The sequence below is a fragment of the Pithys albifrons genome, chromosome 4 (genome assembly GCF_047495875.1).
Source record: "Pithys albifrons albifrons isolate INPA30051 chromosome 4, PitAlb_v1, whole genome shotgun sequence".
Taxonomy (NCBI): domain Eukaryota; kingdom Metazoa; phylum Chordata; class Aves; order Passeriformes; family Thamnophilidae; genus Pithys; species Pithys albifrons.
The window spans coordinates 57,349,197-57,372,865 of NC_092461.1; the positions used below are offsets into that span (position 1 = coordinate 57,349,197).

At 38.2% G+C, this 23,669-nt stretch overlaps 1 protein-coding gene across 3 annotated transcripts in view; it reads left to right on the forward strand.

Moving 5' to 3' along the window:
• The first annotated feature begins 309 nt into the window (after positions 1-309).
• SNX16 (sorting nexin 16) overlaps positions 310-23,669 on the forward strand; it is a 29,634-nt gene continuing 6,274 nt past the window's right edge. For 2 of the 3 annotated variants that reach the window (XM_071554276.1, XM_071554278.1), the window contains exons 1-5: positions 310-376; positions 5,071-5,533; positions 9,699-9,785; positions 14,468-14,616; positions 20,104-20,173. In XM_071554276.1, the coding sequence (XP_071410377.1) occupies positions 5,162-5,533; positions 9,699-9,785; positions 14,468-14,616; positions 20,104-20,173 (678 nt within the window). In that variant the 5' untranslated portion in view covers positions 310-376; positions 5,071-5,161. The other variant, XM_071554277.1, reaches the window with a different exon arrangement.

Sequence of the window (23,669 nt, forward strand, 5' to 3'; positions counted from 1 at the left end):
AGTGCTCTCCTTTACAGCACAGGACAGCGGGGCCTTATGGCGCTCCTGCGTGAAGCCCCGCTAACAACCCCCACGTGGGAGCGCTTGAGGGTTTCCCAGCGCCCAGGAACCAGGAAAGCGCAGAACCCTCTTCCCTTCCTCTCCCTTCCTTACTCCCCGGCCCGCGCGGAGGCCTCGCCGCCCACGGGGGGCGCCACACGGCGGGCGGGAGAACTACAACCCCCGCGATGCACCGCGACAGGCGGGGCGGGGCGGGGCACACCAGTGCCTGTGGTCCCGGCGCGGCCCCGCCCGGCAGTTCCGCCCCCGCGGGGGTGGGGCGGGCCCGACCCGGGGGCGGCACGGGGCAGCGGCGCGCGCGCGGCGGCGGGAGCAGGTGAGTGGGGGCGCGCGCCGGGATCGGCGGGGCGGGAGTCGGCGGCGCCGGGAATGAGGGAGGCGGGGGGAGCCCGGCCGGAGGCGGCCGGGGCAGCGTGAACGGAACCGGACCGGACCTCGCCGCCGCCCGTCCCACGCTGAACTAGGACGGCCCCGCCGGTGGCGCGGCTCCCGCGCACCTGTGCGGAGGCGGCCGCGGGCGGTGGGACCGCCGGGTCCGGTTCCGCTCGGGCGGGACAGCGGGGACGGACCGCGCGTTTCTCGGGCCGAGGCGGAGGTGAGGAGCGGCGCACCCCGGGCGGTTCCTTCCCAGCACCGCGCTGGGACCCGCCGGTTCCCGCAGCCCCTCGCGAAGGGACGGGGCGCGATCGCCGGGCCCGATCGCCGCGCCCCCCCGAGCCGCGGGCTCGCCCCGGGAGTTACGTAAAGCGGCGCTGGCGCTGCCCGAGCGCGGCCCCTCGGCCGGGCCGGGCCACCCCCGGCGGTGCCGGCGGCGCTCGGGGAGGTCTCCCGGTTCAGAAGCGTCAGGTCTTTCTTTGCGGGGAGGGAGCGCACCCTGATGTGCGGATTCTGGGGCAGGGCAACTTCAGGGGTTTCTGATTCCGTAACAGTCTTTGGAACAGGAATTGCTCCCCTCTGTGTGAGCGGGTGCACGAAGTGTGATAAATAGCCCCCAGGTTTAGAGTTCATAACCAGGTGAAAAAGATTATTAGGTAACTTGGCTGAAGTCGGGACAAAATGATTCTTTCAAAAAACCTTATAAAACCTAACTCAGCAAGTTGTTTCTTTAAATATTCCAGTTGCTTTTCAGCTGACATTCCACAGTAGCACTTAAATCCTAAACATTAGAGGTCAGCTCGTCTGCGTTGTCCAAAGAGAGGCATAATATATGTAACCAGATCACAAATAGTATTGCATAGCTAAAAGTCTTCTAAATCCAATTACAGCTGTTAAGTAAGGATTGTTTTGTTTCTAATCTATTATCCCTGAATCGCGTGGCTTACATGTTTCTCATTTAACATACAAACCATTAGCTTAAAAGGGTTTGGAATTGCGATAGCTGCAAGCTGGAGGCGAACCCTATTTAAGTGATTTTATTACAGCCTATTTGCTTCACCCACAGAAAGGGAGGTGGCAGCTGTAAACACGGGATAAGTTGGTGTCGTGCTACTCTGTGACATGTGACGGCTGGATTCCCAGAACTGTCCTAGCCTGTCTTCGATCTAGTAGTCCAGTGCTTCCAGCAAATGTTCTCTTCCTTCTGTGTTGTTCTTAACTGAGAGTTGGAAGGCAAGCTAACCCAAATACAGCTTCTGAACAGGAAGCAAATTTCCTGCAAACAGTAGGATAAATGTCTAGACAAGAAAGTGAAGTCTCGGGGTTATCTCATAGGTGTCGTGAGTGATCTGTTTGCTCTGAAAGTTGCTGCGGTGCAATGAGTTGAATGGTTCTGTGCAGTAACATGTGAGGCCAGTCCACAGTGAAGCTTAGGGCGTAGCACAGTGTGCACCTAAATCCTCCCTCCCTGCTGCACCAGCGTAAGCAATGGGTGACATGGCTTGGCTAAAGTGGTTTTTTTTAATGAAATTATTTTCTATTCCTTTTATTGCATGAATTGGCAGTAAACCATATTCCTAGAAAAGTCTTGATTCCTAAGATTGTGACCCTCATTTGAGTATTTTTTTTCCTAGGGTTTAGTCTTCATAAAGTGCAAATTAATGTAATTTTAAACCCTGTTGCAATTAATAGCATGTTAATATTTTACATATTTGGAAGTTGTGATGTTTTTGCATTTCAGGGTGGGTTTGCATATTTATCCATATGTCTGTATTTTTGAGTCTGGTAAGTTCTACTGTAATACTTTTGTCTGGGTTTTTTTTCTGTGTTTTTTTTCTGTTTGATTTTTTGTTTTTGACAAAAAAAATTCAAATTAAGTGGCATGATGTGCTTTTTTCTCACTAGACTTTTCTGTTGGTCAGAGAATACTTTTCTGTTACTCTTGAGCTACAGGAATCTGCACGTGACACTGGTAGTATTAGTACCTTTTATTTATCTGTTGGTGTGTTTACTGTGTCAGATTGAGTCAAGAATGTCCTTGAGAAGAAAATATTGTCATCATTACCATTTAAGATGCGCTGGCTCACAGTTTGGAATAGCCTTGCAGAGTGCAAAAGAAACTAAACCAGAATACATACCCTGGGAGCAGGTTTAGTGCAGTCCAGCTGCTAATAAGCATTCAGACAGTGGTACCAAATTACAGCTGGTCTGAAAGGAAAGCTGCTAAAGCACGAACAGGGAAGGTGTTGGCTTCTTAGCACCAAGTGCTGTATCCTCAGGTAGGTCTGTGTTATGTTGCTTGCTATATTGAGTACAGCTGTTTAGAAATGCATGTGCACTAAAGAGTAATAAGTAGTAAGTAAATAAGTTCAAGATAGTAAGTTCTTGACTGGCATTTCAGTTTAAAGAAGTTCTTCTAGAAGACACTTAGGGTTTTGTAGATTTTTTTGTTGGTGTTTTGGGGTTTTTTTTTCTTTCAATAAAGTGCTGAAAAGCACAAGTGGTTTCTTTTGCTTCTCAGAATTTCACCGACTCGACTCCTAAGTGAACTTCAAGAGATTCCCCGAGATGTATCAATTTGTGTCTCAGAATCACAGACTATTCTGAGTTAGAAGGGACCCACAGGATCATTAAGTCCAATTCTTAAGTCAGTGGTCCATACAGGGGATTGAACCCATGACCTTGGCATTATACATCCAAGTTTTAACCAACTGAGCTAATCTCAGTGGTGTTGTCATGCAGCACAAGATAATCACTTTTTATTTACAGATGCATAAATTTATTGCAATCTGGACTTAGTTGGCTGCGTAGGACATTCTTTAAGGCCTGCTCTCAATTCCTTATGCTGGTAACATGGAAGAGTCTCTGAAGTGGCAAGGGGAAAAGGAGTTACCTTTTTCAGTGTTTTGTTTAGGTTTTTATTTAGAGAATATTGCTTGAGAAAATTTGGCAGACAATACTTCATGCCTTGATGTTTCTATTTATATTAAAGAAAACTTATTGCAAAACTTACTGTTCAAGGCCAAAAATAGATTTGCTTACTCAGGTACAGGTGGAAAAAGGGATTTAAATCTTAGTGTAGCTCCAGGAGAACATCTTGTCTCAGAAACAGGTGTGACTTGCTTCTCTCATACTAAGTGAGGCTGAAGCAGGTCAGCTGCCTGACACGTGGCTTCAGTCACACAACCAAGCACAGGACTGTGCTGCAACAGAAGCTGCTGAATAGGCCACAGCCTGTTCTCACCAACAGAGTCTGTCAGCAGGGGGTTATGGTACTGACGTTTCAGCTCTCTTGAGCATCCAGCCTCATCCACTGTGAAGTAGAGGTGTTCCCAAGGAATCACTGCCAGCTTGAAATTGGCTTTGCTGGTCAAGTTACGTGAGCTTTCAGACTGAGTGTGTGAAGACTTCCCAATACAGCTGAATGGATGTCTGTGTTTGTTTTTTCCTTCACTCAAGGAATTTGTTCAAGAGCATTTTTCAGTCTTGCTGATGCTGGTTCATTTAAAATTTATTCACTTATTCATGTTCTCTAAGATTTATTTAGAGCAAGAGGAGGAAGGCATCACTTCACCCTTGCAATTAGGAAACTTTTTTGGGTTTTGCTGCAGTAGATGTTTGATCTTGTGATGTGAATCAGGTTGATGGTTTCCCATTTCACAGCCTCCTACGGCCTTGTGGTTGGTGAAATGGGTGTTGGCTCAAATCCTGTTAGTCCAAAGTCTTGGTGTATAATTTGCATCTTGTAAGAGCTCTTCTTTGAGTACTTTGATAAGATGATGATGCTTTTTTGGCGATTTGATACTGCTGTCTTAATTTTCTTTCACTTTTTTTTAGCAATGTATACATATGCACACAAAAGTTTGGTTTGACATGGTTTTGTTGAAGCAAAAATATGAAATAATTTATCTTTTTTTCCCCTACATTTGTTTTTGTCCATTTTAATCTGCTAGAATGGAAACTAGCTGCTGCTAAAACCCTGCTTTTGATGTGCATGCTTGTAAAACTTAATTGCTCCAATTCAGACTCCAGAAGGTGTGCCCATTTGACATTGTGACAAACGTCTGCAGCATTATATGCAACAGAGTTGTTTTGAAAAAATACTTGGCATTGAAGAAAGATCCATTATACTTCAGTAAATGTGTAATATGTAAATATGTTTTTCACCTAGTTTGTTTACTGTCTTGTCTTTTACTCATGTATATTGGTGCATGTGTGTTTGGCTCACATGGTCTCTTCTGGATATTTTACAGAAGCAATTCTGAGAAAACCTCGTGTACTGTTTAAATTAAACAGCCAATAAAGCTACACCAGCTTCTTCTATTCCCAAGAATTGCTGACACTTTGGATAAAACAAAATAGCACTTAAATCGTAAAGGACAAAAGTACTTTTTTCTCTCGTAATCTTGTAATTTAAAATTTAATAGCTGTGAAAGAGCTATAAAGCTGTCTTTCAAATGGTAGAGATACAATCTATAAGCAGCATTTTATATGAAGCTTAATTCCTTGTTAAAATGTTTTGCCGTCGATACTGTCTGTACCACCTCAAAGCTCTTACAGATTTCTTTCCAAATCAGTGTCTTAGTGTTGCTTTGGCTTAGAAATGACAGCAGTATTTTCTGTCTTGCACTGCAGGTGCTGTTCCTGAAAAGGAGAGGAAACATGGCTTGTACAGTGAATGAAGCTTAAATTCCTGGACCAAAACCTGAGGGTTTTTTCATGAAGGATGGCAACGCCATATGTTCCTGTTCCTATTCCTATTGAAAGTTCATCATCCGGCTTTACAAACAGAAACCAAAGAAGTTCGTCCTTTGGGAGCATCTCGACAAGTTCAAGTTCCTCAAAAGGACAGCTGGAGGACTCTACAATTGGTAGTTTTAAAAAGATGAGTGTGCCTGACCAGATTGGCTCTACATCATCTGTGTGTAGTAGTCCACTTGTTAGGACTAAATTTACAGGTCTGGACACATCCATAGAATACTGTACTCAGCCTGCAGAGGAAATTGAGCAGAATGCAGATTCCAGAAGCTGGGAAGATCGACCGTCCACGCCTACTATACTGGGCTATGAGGTGATGGAGGAAAGGGCAAAATTCACTGTAAGTTTTGGGGGTAGCATAGTTCATCCAAGATAACTATTGAAGGTGCTTTGCATTCTCTTTTGATAATTAATCCTGCAGTTCACAGATGTTGGAGTGCTTTACTAGTTTAACAGATTAGCTTTGAAGTACTGCCTGGCAGGAAAATATCAGTCCTGTTACACAGGTGAGAAAACTGGGACTCAGAAGCAATCTTTCCTGTAGTTGTGTATGTGGAATAGCAGGAATTCATGTTTCTTAAAGTATCAAATTCTACTAGAAAAGTCAGGAATTCCTGGCAGAATTACAATTTCTTGTGAAACTGAACTTGTAGAAGTTCTAGGTAGTTAAACGTCTTAAATAAAATGTAGTTTTTTATTTCAAATGAAGGATAAGAAACCCAAATATTAGCCTTTTAGAGTTATTCCTAACTTAAAATGTTTGTGTTAAAGTGCTGCAAACATGTCGGTTTCGACTTCTTGCCCTGTTCATTTTAGTTTCTAGTAAGGGGAAGTCTGTTCTGCAAACATCAGAGTGAGGAGTCACTTGTGCCTTAGCTCATGCAAAAACACCAGCCCACCTGGCTTGTATTGATTTTTCTCAGTGTACTGTAGCTGACAGTTCCATTTTCTTTTACATGCCATAAATATATTAATGCACTTTCACATTTGTTTTTATTGATGTGATTGAAACGTTTCTTTACGATAATACAGAGCTTGTGGAACTGATGGAAGCTGCTACTGTTAATTATATTAGTTCAGATAACAATCAGAAATAAGGAGAAGGAAATAGACAAACTTTTTTTTTCCGCCTGTTTTATATTAAAGAAGTGTGGAATGTAATGCCTTTATGACAGTTAAAATACTAATGAAGTCAAGTTCTTTTTGCAAAATATTAAATAATGCTGCTTTTTAATTATTTGAGAATGATAGCCTGTCTTTTCCTAAGATTTTCAGTTTCTAATATCTTCATGCGTGGTAGCATAAGAAAAGAGCAGAATATTTGTTACATCTGGATTAAAGAATTCCTTTGGGATAGTAATCTTCAAAACTAAAACAATAATTAATATTGTTATATTGACAAAGATTAGTCTGAAAGTATCACAGAATCATTTAGGTTGAAAATTACCTCCAAGATCATCAGGTCCAACCTCTGAACACCTCCAGGGATGGTGACTCCACCCCCTCTCTGACCAGTCAATTTCAATGTTTAACAACGTTTTCCGTGAAGGAATTCCTCCTGATGTCCAACCTGAACCTCCTCTGGTGCAGCTGGAGACTGTGTCCTCTAAGTTGCCTGGGAGAAGAGCCTCTGCTACAACGTCCTGTCGGGCAGTTGTGGAGAGCAATAAGATCATCCCTGAGCCTCCTTCAGGTTAAACAACCCCAGCTACTCCTCATCAGACTTGTGCTCCAGTCCGTTCACCAGCTCAGTTGTCCTTCTCTGAATGCACTGCAGCACCTCCATCTCTTCCTTGAAGAAGGAATATTCCAAAAATATGCCAAGGCATATTCCAGTGTGCGTGTAGTTACAGTGACTTTTGACTCCCTATTTTATGTAGAAGGCAGGTTACAGTGCAAGTGAAACATTCTTCCATTGTTAAAATGCTTGGATGCATTTTTGCTCTTCCTGAATCCACTTCTATTGCTGTTTTGTTCTAAAAGCATATAATTAACTGTTTGTTTTCAGTTGCATGTTAAAAATAAGCTTGCTATTGTGCTTTAAAGCCAGCAGGTAATTAGTCCTAGAAATCTGGGTTGCTTTTGCAGTGCTAAATCAATGAGATGAAAGACAGTGGAAGTTAAATTGAAATCACCTGTAAAAGAGAGGAGAGACAGTTTCTGATTTTTTTTTTACTGTTGGTAGCATCTCATAGTTCCCAAAAACATGAATCTAAATTACTTAAGCTGGATGATGTCCTAACTTCCAGAGTTACATGTTAGTGCATGTTGGAGTGTGTGACTGCTGAAGCTTATGGGAGAGAGAACCTAGCCTGAAAAACATCTGTTTGATAGCAGCTGGTCTCAAGGGAATACCAGTCCTGGAATGTTCAGTCAATACCTTTTTTTTCTTTTTTATTTAAAGCCAAGTAGAAATGATAATAAGATGCTGAATTGGTCAGAGACTGTTACTAAATACTGGCATATTTTCATGGAATATTTTGTATGTGTGGAATAACGCAATTCATGATTGACTGAAATTAATTAAATTTGTTGAATTCATTTGTAATTTTTTCCAAGACCTTGTGTGAAGGAACTGAGAGTTGAGTTTTTTAATACTTCAGTTCTTGTTTATTAATTAGGAATCATAAAAATAAAAACTAAAAAAAACATCAAAACCCAAACAAACAAAAAATCCAAACAACCATCTTTTTTTCAACTTGTGCGGGAAAGCCAAACTTTTTTGGTTTGGGTTGACCAGATTTTGGGGGACTATTAATCATAAACTCCGTGCAATCCTTATTACACTTAAGTTGACCATAATTTGTGAAGTCTTTGCAAAAAAACCAAAACTGTAGCCTAATGTTTACTTGGAAACCATTTGAAGTGGGGATCAGACTAAGTGAATTTTTTTTCATGTGTGCATTTTTAAGTAATACCTTTGCAGAACCTTTAAAAGAATAAAAGAATATAATAGAATGCTGATTAGTGAATAAATCCACAACAATATTCCAAAATTTCTTGTTCTGTTATACTGTGTACTAGAAAAGACTCCTCACAATTTTGCATTTATTTATTTATTTTATTTATGAAAATAGAACTGTTTATACTTTTAGTCTGACAGGAAAGCTAAACAATTTGGACAAGTATTTATACATAAAAAGCAAGACAGACAAATTGCATATTAATGATGGCTTTGTAGGCATGTCTTGAAGCTTGAATTTTAAAAATTAATAGTTTTCTCAGTCACAATGCATGACTTGAACAGGTGATGCTACTTAAAAGTGAAATTCTGTGTTTGAAACATAGATAAATACTTGCTGAAAAATTGCTTTTAATTTGCGCCATAGTTATCTGTAGTTTCTGTAACTGTCTGCAACTTAATATATAATACAAAATTGCTAAAACCAGTCTCACATGTACAGAGGTTGGCAAGCACGCGACATTGGGACTGCAACAAGAAAAAAACATTTATAGTTTATCAGCTAAGAAAACCTGCTCTGAAAGCATGAAATACTGGATAATATTTTACTATGTAACAGATTGGGGGAAATACTTTAAAGAGAATTTGATTAAGTGCTTTTAAGGGATTGTTTATCATTATGATTCTAAAAGTATCTTTTTCTGTGGGTTGGTTTTTTTTAAACTGAAGACACATAGACTGGGAAAGCTAACCCAGTACAATTGCAGAGCCTTTCTTTCCTTATGTTGGAGAAAGTAAGGTTATGACATCAGACACTGTTTAATGTTTTCTAGTTGAAGTTATGTTGTTAGATTCAATGTGTTCGTGCATTTGAGTGTCAATCCTCCTAAAAAGTAATGGTTTAATTTTTAATTACTATTATTATTGTTTTGTTTATTTATCCATTGCTCTTAAATAGGAGTATGGCACTGTTGTGCTGTTGTCTTGTTAAATCAGCTTCAAAAGGTACATTCCTTCACTTATACAGTGCTAGTATAATCATTCTCACGCAGTTATCTAGTCAAGTGGTCATACTTTGGAAAGACAAAACCTCATTTTCAAGACAAAAGCAAACAGAGGAGGATGTAATTTTATTCTGCATCACTTTTCCTTGTGAAGCAAGTCAGCTGAGACCTTTTAAAACAGTATCACTCTCAGTACCTGATTATTGGCAGGCCTCTTAAAACCAGATTGGCCTTAAGGATCAATGAGTAAAACTCTAATTTAGCAAAGGTTAAAGTAGATCACTACTTCCCTTACCTCTTTGGTTGCTGAGACATGTGTTTTACTGGGGAGGAAATGTGGGTACAGTTTCATAGACCCTTTTTTATACACAGAAATAGTTAAATGTATTCAGGAATTACAGTAACTTTTTCCTTAAATTCTGAAATTAATTTATACTGTTTACTGATAATTAAGTTATTTGGGTTTCTTTTCATCTAATTAAGATTTCTTTTTATCCGTGAGTTTTGTTCTGTTAAGAAATAAAGGACAATTTCTGCCTTCCAGACAATGCAATGTGGAGTTTTGCACATTTTTCTGATATTCCTGTCTTTTTACACAGGTATACAAAATACTGGTAAAAAGGAGTCCAGAGGAAAGTTGGGTAGTGTTCAGACGATACACAGACTTCTCCAGGCTTAATGACAAGGTGGGAATTACACACTTGTAAATGCTCAACTGTCTTGCCTCACTCTTCCTTCATGTCTCATTTTCTTTGTGCTTCACGTTTTTGTCACTTATCTTCCTGGTTTTTTACTGCATATAAAACACTATATTAATGCCTGGAAAAACATGATTGCTCATTTTTTTCCAAGACACATGAAATAACTGCAGCTGATGTAAAGAAGGTGTAGTGGCAACTTCATCTGAAGCTTAATGTGCTTCAGACTTTGTATTTATTCCTACTCTATATTGCAAAGGAAATTGACTCTTTGTTATTTATGCCTTGCAAGGATATAGAACTAGAGGCTTGTATTCTCTTGCAGGAATGATCCAGTAATTGCTCAGTCTGTTTCTGTGTAACAAACTCTGCCTTTTTCATAATAAACCTGAAGATTCATGAAGTTCTGTGTATGTTGGTCAGTCTTCAGTTTTTTAATATCTTCAAAATTAATTGTGAAATACTATATCAGGTCTTCAAAAATGGAGAAATGCCAGATAAACAGGAATTCTGGCTCAGCAACTCAGTATTTTTAGAAGACTTAAAAGCAAAAAATTCTTGTCTGAAAACCACAAGTTTTTATTATTGGTAAATAGTGCTTGGCTACCGAAAGTATAAAATGTTCTCTTTGTCCACTCTTCACTCCTAAGAATAATCCTTCATTGCCAGTTTAACACATTCTCTGCTTTTAAGTTCTTCCATGTTTCAATTTGTAACTTTATAACACTCCCAACACTGTTTTACCAACAGTAAGGGATTTTTTTTTTAACATACATTTGTGGTAGTTTTAGCTAGGCCTCAAATTAGCAGGCTCAGAGAATCTGCATAGATTAGAAGAGACAGGTATCATCTTACTTAAGCAACTAAAGAAATATTTCATACCAGATGACGCAAACCTAAGATAGGTAGGAGGGGTTTCTTAGTTGCCATCACGTCTGCAGTGGAGGCAAGACGTGCTGCTGCTGCCCTGATGTCTTGGGCCCTGCTGCTGCTACTTGAATTTTGTTTGAGTTCAGGGAAGTAGAAACATTTTGTTGTTATACTTTCTCTTTCTTGCTGGGTGTCTTTTGGGGTGCTTATGGATCTAAAGTGATGGAATCTGGTTTTGGTGGGAGGTAGAAAATTGTTGTTATATCTAACTTGTGTAAGTGTGTGTTATATTATAGGGGTTTTTTTAATTTTCTTTTTTCTGTATAAATAGATATAGTTTAAGTTTAAACCTAGTTTGAGGGGTTTTTCCCTTTCTCCCTTTTCTCAGTGTGGGAGAGAGACTGACTCTGTGGTGGGCAGTTGGCTTTTTGCCAGCTCAACCCAAGACAACATCATCTCCTTGGATTGATGTGCCTGATCAACTAAGAGCTTAATTGAGCTCAAATTTTGAATACGGACTTGATCTTAACACAGTTCTCTGTGTTCTTGGTTTGGCCTATTTTTATATCTTCTAGGCTGCCTTTAAAACATCACTGCAGTCTAAACTGTTGAATGTGAATTAGTAGAGATTTCTTTCTGAAGAAATTTCTGTCTTTTAAGACAGTCCTAAATTAAAGAATGTCTTAATACTGGCAAAAGCCTGACTTCTCTTGAGATGATGATCTTGGTATTTCAGCTCAAATTTTTGGAAGTCGGGTCATACAGCAGTTTGTAGCTTGGCCAGCTATGTGAAGTATAGGTCAAGAACTGGCTTACTTGCATCAACTTTTAGTGTTGTTATCAGTGAATTAGTTTGAGGTATTAACAGAATGCAAATGGCCTCTCAGGAACACCAGCTAAAGACAAAGAGTAGAAGCGTTTGTGTGTCAGGCATTTACATATTCCTGAGTCCAGACTGAATGGAGAGTTGAACTTTGGCAGTGGCTAAAAATAGAGAAAATGTGAGAGTAGGAACAGTGTCACAGTGGGGGCATGTGTAGATAAAATCAGGCCTAGATGAACAAATACAGTTCAGCTAACTAGTAGAAGCAGCTAATGAGCTTAGTAGTAGCATTCTTTATTTGCTCTGATCTCTTAAAGAAAGAACATAAAGGTGGCAAAATAACCATAGGATCCTAGAAAGTATCTTGTAGTTCCACTGTTTTTGGAAGTATTTTTAATGAGGAACAGCTAATAAAGTAGAAATGAATGGAGGTAAAAGACCTCAAAACCATGAACTCCCCTTTTGTGGATGAGTAAATGCAGCAACAGGTTAAAACCTGAACAGATTTCAAGTGAGGCCCAAGTTCTTTGAATGTCAAAGCTCTCTACTTTCCAGGCAATGAAAAGGGTATGAAAACTCCATTATCTACTGAAAGAAGACAATCAGAAGATGATGGTGAAGTGTAAATGAAAAATAAAATATTCCCAGTATGGCTACACAAGATGCCACATAATGATCTAAAGGCAAAAGTGCTGAGATGCAAGGTGGACTGACACGAGATGCTAAGAGCAATGAGTAAAGTCATATAAATCTTCAGAGACAAAAGTGAGGAAGGATGCAGTTGAATAAGAGATCCATTACTTGAGTTCAGACTATGGGAAGCAAGTAGTGAATGTTACAGCAAAGACTGAAATAGTGTCTTTTGCTGTAATATTAACAAAAAATTTAATCTCACTGGATGTTGGAACATGCTAGAATGGGAAGTTAGAAGCCAAGACTAAAATGCAGATCAAAAGCAAAGACTAAAATTTGGCTGCATGCGTAGGTTTGGTTTGTTTATAGCACCTGCTGAGTTGGAGAAGTAGGAGAAGTACTTTGATCCCAAAGAACAGGGGGAAAAGAACTTTCTAAAGTTTGCTGATAGAGATGTTGAACACACCAGTCTTAACCATTTTTCCCCAAGACTGTGCCTTATGTGACATGCATAATCTCTCACGTGATGATGTAGCAGAGAAGCATGTGGAAAAAGTGCTGGGTACACACAAGCAATCATGGCCAGAATAACTTGTCTAATCCACAGTTTTTCCTGCCATGTCTAAGGATTGTTTAAGAAAGAATGCCCCAGGACTGTGCTGTGGAAAATTAGTCTGCTGACAGCAACTGGCTTTCTCATACTCTTCATCAGCAAAAGGAGTAATCTGTGGGTAGGCATACACTTCCCTTAGAAATAAATTACATGATCTGTGTAACCAGACAAGTGAAATTACCATTAAGGAGAAATCTGTATGGTTGAAAAGCTTTCCCAGCAGTGGGTTATCTGCAGCCTTCTGTGCAAATAACACAGGAACTCATTTTGTTACATTCTCTGGGTTCGGTTCTATTCAGTATTTTATCAACTTAAGAGCAGTTGTGGAGCATAGAGGATACTTATATATGTTCTATTTAATAATTACTTGGTAAGAGATGAAGGAACCTTGAATGACCAAAAATAAAACTATCAAGATGAAGTTCAGTAAGAGGAAAACCTAAGTTTAAATTAAATACAGAAATAAATAGTAAGGCTTTGACAATAAACTATTCTATAAATAAGAAACTAGTAATTATTTTGGAATATTTCAATATACAATACTTGAGATGTTTAAATAGCACCCTTCTCGTGCTGTGAAATGATACTTCTATTAGTAAAGGTGATCCATTAATGTGATTCTTCCTTTAGACTGTGTAGAGAGATTCTATCTGAAATGCAGTATCTGTTCAAACTTTTTAAAAACTTGATCTGCTGAAAGAGCTACCCATTAGTATTTTCTGAGAGTCCATAAAGAGTAGTTAAATAGGTAACACTTGCTGTCAGAAAGGTTAAATTTTGCTGAGCAAGAATCAGGAAACTCACTGAAAAAGTACATTGCATGTTTGCAAACACTGAGTGCTAAACTGTTCTCAAGGCAGACTGTAGAATCTCTGTCACTGCAAAATCCGTATGGATATATTAGGTGTATGCAGAACATCTCTGACAAAAGTTGGCTTAATCCTGTATGTAAAAAAAAAAGCTTGAACAATTCTTGTGGCAGTTGGGATATTAGATTTTGTAAAACTAGTTTGCTTTTTCACATTGGTTGCAGATCTTTTTCCAAGATTTTTCTGTGTTACGAATCCCTGCTAAGAAAAGGCTTCCGAAAATCAGTTTTTATCGAAATGTTAATGTTTTTTTGATTGTTATGCATATCCTGTGAACAGGTCCATTATATAGTTTTATGCTTCCATTCGCTTGCATATTTCATTTCTGAATTGAAAAGAAATTTTTTATATTTCTGATGTTGACTATACCCCATTGCTTTTTCAGTAACTCAGTACAATGTTGTATGTTACTATTAGGGTTTGAGCCATACATGCATATTGAAATTTTAATACTCTAGAAGTACAAAGAGCTACTCTTTACGAGAAGTACCTCATGCATGTGTTGTAATTTAGTCTGCTAGCCCCCCAAAAAGACAAGTTGCTTACTCATCTGATATATTTTACTTACACTTTTCTTATGTTTGTTAACTCAAAGACATTAAATAGCAGACTCGGACATTAAATTCCTGTTTTTATCTGGTATATTTGAGAGGTCATTGAGTTGCATAAGGCAGTACAGCAAGTGACAGAACTGTGTCCACAATTTATGCTGTGGTTGAGGCTTACCTTGTGCTTGAACTTAGCAGAAGTCAGGAAGATCTCATAATTCTGAGTGAAGTCAGTGCCTTTGTCAAAATTAGTGTTTTGACAAGACTTTTTTTTTTTCCTTTTTTTTCCTTTTTGGCTTTGATTTCAATTTCAGCTAAAAGATATGTTTCCAGGCTTTCGGTTGGCCCTTCCACCAAAGCGATGGTTCAAGGATAACTATAATCCTGATTTCTTGGAAGATCGACAGTTGGGACTGCAAGCGTTCCTCCAGAACCTGGTAGCTCACAAAGATATTGCTAACTGGTATGTGATTAAACTTTGCTTAGTTCCTTTTATCAACTCCTACTCTCTAGTAGTGCATCTTTGAGCAATGTGATGAGGGATTTCATTAACGTTCATGTTACGCATTTGGTCATTATGTGAATTATATAGTGTCCTTTTAAATTAATCCTATTTTAACATAAACCAAAAAGAGGAATTGCAAGATATTGAAATGTACATGGATAACTACTAAAAGCTATAATATTTAAAATGTTACAATAATCCCCATGTTTACTCCTAAAATACTACTTCTCTCTGCTTAATGTGGAATTGATATATTGTTAATTTATACTAACATTAAATGTTAGTCTTTCATAGTGGAAAGTACCGACACTGTTACGGAATCAGTTCTTAAAATGTGGATTAAACTACAAGTTTTTAGTTTGCTTCATCTGATGGTAATAGGAGTCCCTTTATAGATTTCTGTATGTAAATAAAGTTAAACCACAAATCAAAAAACTCCTAACAGTTTAAAAAAACGTGTTTAAGCAACAAAAGTGAAGAAGTCTCTTTGAGCAGTATCTTTTTCGTACAAAGTGGGGGGTTCTTCCAAAGCTGGAAGATGAATCAAGCATAATTCCGGCAAATGAAATGTAAAATCATTTTAATATAGGCCAGAAGACAATTTGAGTAAGCAGATTGCTAGAGGCAGAGCAGTTGGTTCTAAAAACCTTTTCCAGCAACAGAAATAAAAAAGTTGAGGTTACTGTACCAGGGATTCTTTGAGGAATGAGTCTGAGGACCCATCATCATCTGAAACTTCATTCAAAACAAAGAATTTCTCTAAAGCAAACAGCATTGCCTCAAGAATTTTAAAGGAACTGAAGTGTAAAACTGCCAGGCTGTGGTGGGAGACCATATAATGCTTATATCAACTTTACTTCTTAGTTAGAAGTTACTTTGGACACATTTTTATAAGGCATTTGACTCGGTGTCTGGAAACCAGAGATGCACATATCGGTCTGACTTCTGGTACTGCTTGTAATAAAAAATCGCAAGATAGTAAGCAGGTGAATAAAAATAATATTTTAAAAAGCAATAATGTCTTCTTTTGTAGAGGGAAATCTAACAAGCAAGTAGTTACGACAAGGCTCGTATTGAATGTTTAAAAGGGAAAAGGATAGCTGGAAGTTTAGGGGAATTACATATGGAATGCCGAATCACAGTTATGGGCACCAATGTTCAGAACATTTTCAGATTATCAGGGAAAGGGAATGAACAAAAAGCTCTTGAACTATTGTAGAAGGATCCTGAGGCATTGAGTGACTAATATCAGTTTTCTTGGCTTGAAGTACAAAATGACAGCAAGTACATTCATACAGAATTTTTAACTCTATTACAACTTGATACTGATATCACCAGTTTTTTTTAATTGGTTCAGTATTCAGCGATAGCAAAAAAGTTTCATTAAAATTTTTAGAGGAACTAAAAGGGAGAAAAAGTTATCTCTGTGGGAACCTGAATTGTTCTTCCACATAGTCCACATCATTCAGTTTCAAAGGAGATGTCTGCTAGAGGTACAGGGAAAGCAACAACAGGTGAAGCTACAGAAAAACTTCCTGCAAGAAGAGTTCTTTTTTCTTTAGTCTATTGTCTTGGGTAAGGACTGGCTAAACAGGGCATATGAAATCATCAAAGGGGACAGGGAAGATGAGTAAAGAATGTTAATATTTTGATGATTCATGGTCATCTTGCACTATGTCACACTGAGTGGTGAAGCTTTGTTGTGAGATGTCAAAGCTTAAATGATTTCAAAAAGAAATGGACATCAACTCGTGATCTTCTGTGTCAGTGGCTATTAAATATCATTATACGGGTGAAGTATGTAGCTGAGAAGTTTGAGAACTTCCTGATTCTTAAATTACACAATAATAGGTCTGCCAAAAACAAAGGAATTGTTCTCTAATATTCCCTAAGTATCACTTTTCTTATGCTGCTGGAGACAGACTAGTGAGCACAATGGACCTTTAGTCTGCTTGAATGGATCTGAAGGCTTTAATAGCTTCATGTTGTTCCAGATAATTTGACATTTCATCAACTTGTTTTTACCTTAATGATGGAACATACTGGACAAAGTACTGTGTCATAATTTAAGGCAAAAAAAGCCCAAACCATAACTTCTAGACTGCATTGCTCTTCAGATACAAAAAGGAAATAAAATACTTGTGGAATCAGTTTGTATTTTCGCTACTGAAGAGATTGTTAACTGAAATGTGATATTGGGAACTCTGGTCTTGTCTGTATAGGACTGCATGAAGATGTAGTTTTTAATAAACTTTCTAACTTATTGATACAGTTATATTCTAATACTTGTATCTGTGGAAGGTCTGAATTCTTCAAGAAGTAACTATAAATAGGGAGATTTGATCTGTCTTAATATTTTTACCCACTTAACCAAAGAATAAAAATTACTATTAGTGGAAATTAATATTTGCACCTCACATGAGCAATGGTGAGCATCTGACCCTGCTTTCTGCTTACTCAGTTTTGCAAATAAGTCAAGGTGCTTGGGTCACACCAAAACTAAACAAGCCTTTTCTCTTTGTAGAGGAGCCTCTTTATTTCTCTTTGTGCTTTATATACTTTATTATTATTGAGACATTGACAGTGGGAAATTTGCCATTCAGGGATAGGAGACCTCATTTGGTTATACCTATTTAATAAAACTAGATTCACAAAGGAATTTAAAGATAAAATGTAGGATGGCGTGAAAGTGACTGAATTTAGCACCTCTGTTTTATGGGTTTCTTCTCATACTTTGCATTGTATTGAAGTTTCAGTGAAAGATCAAATTGAAATTCTCCCACAGAGTTTAATGTGTTCTAGAAAATTTCATGTAACTCACAAAAGTGGGAGGAAGAAGTTTAACCTGCTGAACAGAAGTATCATCTGGCTTTATAGAGATGACACAGCTCTCCTGTCTCCGCCCTGTATAAGAATCTTGGTCAGCTTTGAGTCAGGGATACCACGTGCCACACTGTCCTTGCTGCCCTTCCTAGTGCTGGCACTGCTGCCTCTGGAGGAGGATGTCAGCCAGCACACCAGCAAAGAAAGAAGCCGTGTATGGCAGTCTCTGCTACATGGTATAAAATATTTCTGTGATACTTTTAAGGCAGGATCTTCTGTTTGGTGAAAGGAAGAGATGTAACACATGGAGGGGAGATCGGGGCAAAGCAGACTGAGCAGAGCTGGGGTGCAGTGAAATGTTTGTGCCATCAGGTGCATATTTTAGGTAAAGAAACAATGTTTTTGGTGACCTGTGGCTTTAGGTTTCTTGACCTCCTTAGGTAAAATAATGAATGCTCATTCATTTCAATTTCTAGTTTTGAAAATTGTAGAAAAAGACATGGTTTTCTGCCAGCAACTTCAGGGAAAACAAGAAAACCAATTTTGACCTAATGTCAGTAGGTGATATACTAAGATTAGAATTTTTTTTTTGCATTTATTTTTCTGGATATTTTGTTTTTCACTAACAAGCATTACTGTGTGTTATGCCACGTTAATGTTACCCTTTAATAGCACAATAAAATTACTAAATACTTTTAAAATGCTTGAAGTGCATATGTGAATAAGGATTAAGATGCTGAAGAAAAATGGTGAGTGGAAGTATTTCCACATAATGAGTTCTTCAATAGGGATATGTGAGTTCTTTCAGCATCTTAATGGTTGAATTGTTCTTTTCATTAAAAAAAACGAACTTGAGCATCATATTAGAAAAGGGTCATCTCACACAGATTAAATTATTTGGAGAGGAGGGGAAAAAAACCAACCCTCCTCTTCTCGTTGAAATGTACTTCGTATTTCTGTAAAATTATTCATTTGGTTTCAGGTTATGTTTTCTGATCATTTCCCTGATGAATTTTTACCAGCTATCATTTTTTGTGGTAGTTGGAGTGATAATCTTGTTTTAGGTGGCAGAATTTTTTTTGTTATTTGAGTACTTGAGAGAAGCTGTTTTATTTGTGCAAGTTTAGGCTTATGCCTTGCAAAGATCACAGATTGATTATTGTAAAATATTTGTCACATAAATTAAGTAGGGAAAGGAATGATTAGAGAAAAAGAATATTAAGTTTGGTATAAAGGCTGATGAGTTGAAAGTAGATAAAAAGACAAGATTTCTCACCAACCTTTGGCTGTCTGTATCTTCACATGTGCAATACGAATGTAAAAGCAGACTTAAAAAAATCCAAAACAAATAAATGTTCTGTGTAGTTTAAATATTCTTAGAGCCTTTTTAGAACTAGAAGTGATTTTATAATCCATGATTAGTGTTTGAAGAAATTTCTCTTCATTTTGCTTGCCAAACCTGAAGCTGTTTGATTAGATTAGTAGCTGGGTGAAAGTCTCCTTTCTTGTATTTGTACTTTTTGTCTACCTCAAATGCAGAGAATGAATGGAAGGCAGAAAATTACTACCTTTTGCCCCCAACTTTCCATGGGACCTAGCTGGGAAGAAGAGACAGGAGATTAAGTTTAGATTCACATCTTCCATTTTTGTGCATTCATTGCAGTAGGAGCTGATTTAAAGTTGTTCAGTAGTGAGTGCAAGCACAGCATTGCTCATAAGTTACTTGCTAATTAATTGTGAATTCAGTGTTCTGATTGGAGGTTATTTGTAGAAGAATGAATACAACCAAGCAGGAAAGTCTTAGAAAGGTGGCTGAAGGGGTGTGTTTGGAGGTGTTTAAGAGTTCTGTGAAAAGTAATCTGAACTTGGAAGGTAGAATGAGCAAGATGTTTGAAAAACTCTGTAGTAAACCACACACACTTCTTTCTTTTGGCCTTTGCAAAACAGTGCACAGAGGGGTAGGAGGACAGCTGCTACACAATTCTAAGTGGAATGCATTAGTTTGGAATGTATATTTAGACATGACTCTGCAGTATATCCATGGCACGTGGACTTTGTTTCTTTTTTTTAACCTATTATTCTTTATTATATAAAAATTGTGTACTGTATGTATATAAGTTATGTGCTGTATATATAAAAATTACAGATCATTTATATGTTAATGGATTATGATCTTAGCAAAATGGAGACTGGTGTACATGTTTCAGTACTCCTGCTTAGTTCCCCTGATGCTACCTGAAGGGATCTGCATATGGCTATTAACAGCTCACTTTTCATCCATCTTATAATACTTACTTTTCACCAGGAGAATTTTTCAAACATCTTCAATACCAAAGTAATAAACTCATCAGTTGTCATGTAGCAACAAATTGTATTAAAATTTTTTTAAAAGAAAAGAAAAATCATGTTCTAAAAATGCTTGCTCATCTTCATAAGTTACATTTTAAATAATGTCCCTGGTGAACACGTACAACTGAGACTTAATGCTTTGTTATTATTTTGAATAATTGGGGATAAATTTGTTTGGTGTTCCTTAAAGAAATACTGCTATTGTATGATCATATGTAAGTGTTGTTGCTGGTTTTGTGCTTCAGTAATTCACTGTCTTTTTATTTCGTAAAGCCTTGCAGTGAGAGAATTTCTTTGTCTGGATGATCCTCCAGGTCCTTTTGACAGCCTAGAAGAAAGCAGGGTAAGTGCTAAGTAATAGGATAAAAACAGAATACAAAAGGCAGTTTTTGTCAGAATATTGTAAGATCTGTTGAATGGTATGGAATTAAACGCTTCTGTTTCTGTTGTTTCGCAAAAGTCATGCAAGGACATCTTTCTAAAACAGGCCCAGTACACACTGATCACCTTTGACTGCTGTACTTCATCCCTGTCCCAAAATACTTCATTTTTTTGTTTTTTATGAGCCGTGGATGAAGTTTGGTTTTTAAACCAACTGCTTGTATGACAGAACTACTGAATATAAGGAGAGATTTTATAAGTTTACATTCAGCACATTGTTACAATGCTTATGCCTTGGACTTCAGGTTTGCAGTGAAATGTTTTTTGCTAAAAAATCATAGAACCATAAAATGGTTTGGGTTGGAATGGACCTTAATGACCAGCTGGGTCCAGCACCCCTTTCGTGGGAATGGACGCCCTTCCCTGTAATGAATGTAATGAAAAGATTAATTCTGACTACCAAAAAATAGTGTTCTTGCAGAAAATTAAGTAGTATCAAGTAGTGTTGTAAAACAGCAGCCTTACAACATGCATATGAACACCTTGAACAAATAATTCTCTGTGCTGCAGCCTGTTTTATTAGAAGTAATTTTCACTGGCATGCAGAGCAATATTGAGTCTGTCTAGAACAGATGTTCTTAGTTTTCTTGCTTTATAGCATAACAATATGTTTTATGTTAAGCGATGCTCCTTCAACTAAATTTACATTTACCAGTCTGCGTTGCATGTTAGTAGAAGTGCCTTAGCTTTTGTTACATTGCTCTGTGTGTGTGAAGGATTTGGTGTGGTTTTTGTTAAAACCTCCTATTTGATTTCTGTATAATCACTTTTCATTGTTGCTTCTCAAGCTGATGAAAATTTTTTAAAATTACCATAATTATTTGTTAACATAATTAGGAAATTTAAGTGCTGCCTTCATTGAAATTTCAATCAGACAAACTGTGATGGTCTGAAATAGCTGTACTGTTTTATTTTTGGCTGTTTACCATTTCTGTTAAGTTGTTAGGGACAACCATCAAAATTCTCCTCTCCAAGGGACACTCCACCTTACTACACAGTGTGATTGAGGTTGGAAGGCACCTCTTGAGATCATCTAGTCCAACCCTCCTGCTCAAGTAAGGTCAGCTACTGTAGTTTGCCCAGGACCGTGTCCAGTCAGGTTTTCAATATCCTGCAGAGGACATTCACTGTGGAGCTGGCTCCAGTTTTGATCACCATCACAGTAAAAAAGTGTTTTCCTGTGTTCAGATTGAATTTCCTGGCTTTTAATTTGTGCTGATTGTCTCTTGTCCTGTCAGTGGGCACCACTGAAAAGTATCTGTTTCCTTCTTCTTCAGTCCCTCGCATCAGGTATTTATACCCATGGATAAGATCACTCCAAACCTTCTCCAGACTGAAGTCTCTCATCTCTCTCTTCCTTTTATCACATGAAAGATGTTCAAGTCCATTAATTATCTTTTATTATGATATTTGAATCATGAGACCTGATGTTCTGGTGGACAAGCAGCCAGCTCCCTTAGCACCCACAGGTGCAATCTGTCAGGCCCCAGGGACTTATATGCATGCACAAGCTGTTTAAGTGCTCTCTAACCTGGTCCTTCCCCACTGAGGGTAAATTAGTCATGCCCTTCCTTGTCCTTCCCTCTGGTTGCAGAGCTCTGGAATTACTGAAGGCTGGTCTCTGCCAATCAAGACAAGAGGTCTGTGGGTTCCCTCATCTTCCTTTTGTTGATCATGTACTTGTAGAATCCTGTCTTGTTTTCTTGTTTCCTGTCACATGCCTTGCCAGATTCAGCTCCAGATTGTCCTTCACTTTCTTAACCCTGTCTCTGTAAGATCAGGAAGCAACCTTATATTCCTCTTGGGTCACCTCTCGTGCTTCCACCCCTGGTACACTTCCTTTTTATGTCTGAGTTCAGTTAGGAGTTCCTTGCTCATCCATATATGCCTACTGCAAGCTTTGCTTGACTTCATACTTTTTGAGCTCTACCTACAGACCCTGATGGAGGTGATCCTTATATATGAACCAGCTCTTCTGGACTGCTCTTCTCTCCAAGGTGATTTCCCATGGATTCTTTCTTCCAAGCAGGTTTTTGAAGAGATTGAAGTCTGCTCAACCTGAAATCCTGGTTGTTCTCATGCTTTTTGTCCTGGTCCTGCTTGTTAGGAACCTGAACTCCTGCGTACCAAAAGCATCTATATCCATCCCTTGCAGTTCATTGCTTTTCTTTTCCTAAACTGCCTAACTACAGGAAAAGCACTACTGTCATACAAAGCATTGCAGAAAAAATTCTTCTGTTACTGTTTTTCTGAAAATGGAAAATACAGATCTTCTCTTTGGTTTATGTTTTGTTCTATTATTCCAGTTTCAAAAGGACTTGACAAAACACTTTTATCTTTTTTGGGGGGAGGGGTACAGGTACATCCTCCATTAGAAGCTAACTAGGCCTTACAGAAATTGAATCACAGAAAAGTAGACAAAATATTCACTAAAGTATGTTTTTTTATTCTTGGTAGTTTGCACAGATCCTTTCCCAGCCATCTGTGTTTGTTTCACGATCCACTGAAGAAGGAAGCAAAACTGTCTTCCAGCTGGCCTAGTTCTGTTGCCCTTTCAGAACTTCAGGGAAAATTGGTCCAACATGGCTGTTAGAACTGTTCCAGACTCCAGATGTCCAGCTGTTTAAAGAGCAAGATACCTCATTACACATCATTCCTTTTCTCAGCTTTGATTTCACCTTTCTGCTATTACAGCATCCTTCAGAATATATTGATGTTTTGTTACTCAGTTGTGAACCGTGACTTCCTTTCGTTGGGCAGCTGAGGCCCAGATTGCAGCTAGAGATGAGTTTTTCCAAAAGGCTTTGTCAGTTCTCACATGGAGCAGTGAAACAGTTTACAACATTTATGCACTATTTTTAGCTATTTTGTGAATAAGGAAATTTCCATGTGCATAAATACAAAGGTAGAAATAATATAATTTTATTATATTCTTAAGGAAATAATGGCCAGTTTTCAGCTAGGGACCAGCAACTCTGAGTATTTTTACAAAATACAGTAAAATTTATTTAATTGGCTTGGATGAAATGGGATGACTGCTTAACTGGAGCCATAGCTAAAGCAATCACTACAAATGCTGTGTGGAGAGTAAATTTTGTCACATGTTCTTGGCACTAGTGGACATGAATAAAGCTGTGATTTAACTGATGACTGGTCTTTAATGCCTGTCAACAAAGATAAATTTGCTATCTGAGTCAATAAAATAAATTAAAATTCAGTGAAAAAATAGGGTTATTGGATTGAAAAACTCTGTATTTGTATTGTGTAATTACAGGAAAACTTAACATTTTAAAGATGATGAATCTGCTGCCATTAAAGCCAAGGATGTATCTTGATGTTTGTATCCTGTTTTAAAACTTCAGGAAAACAGTGTCTTAGCAACATTGTTCTTAACTGAG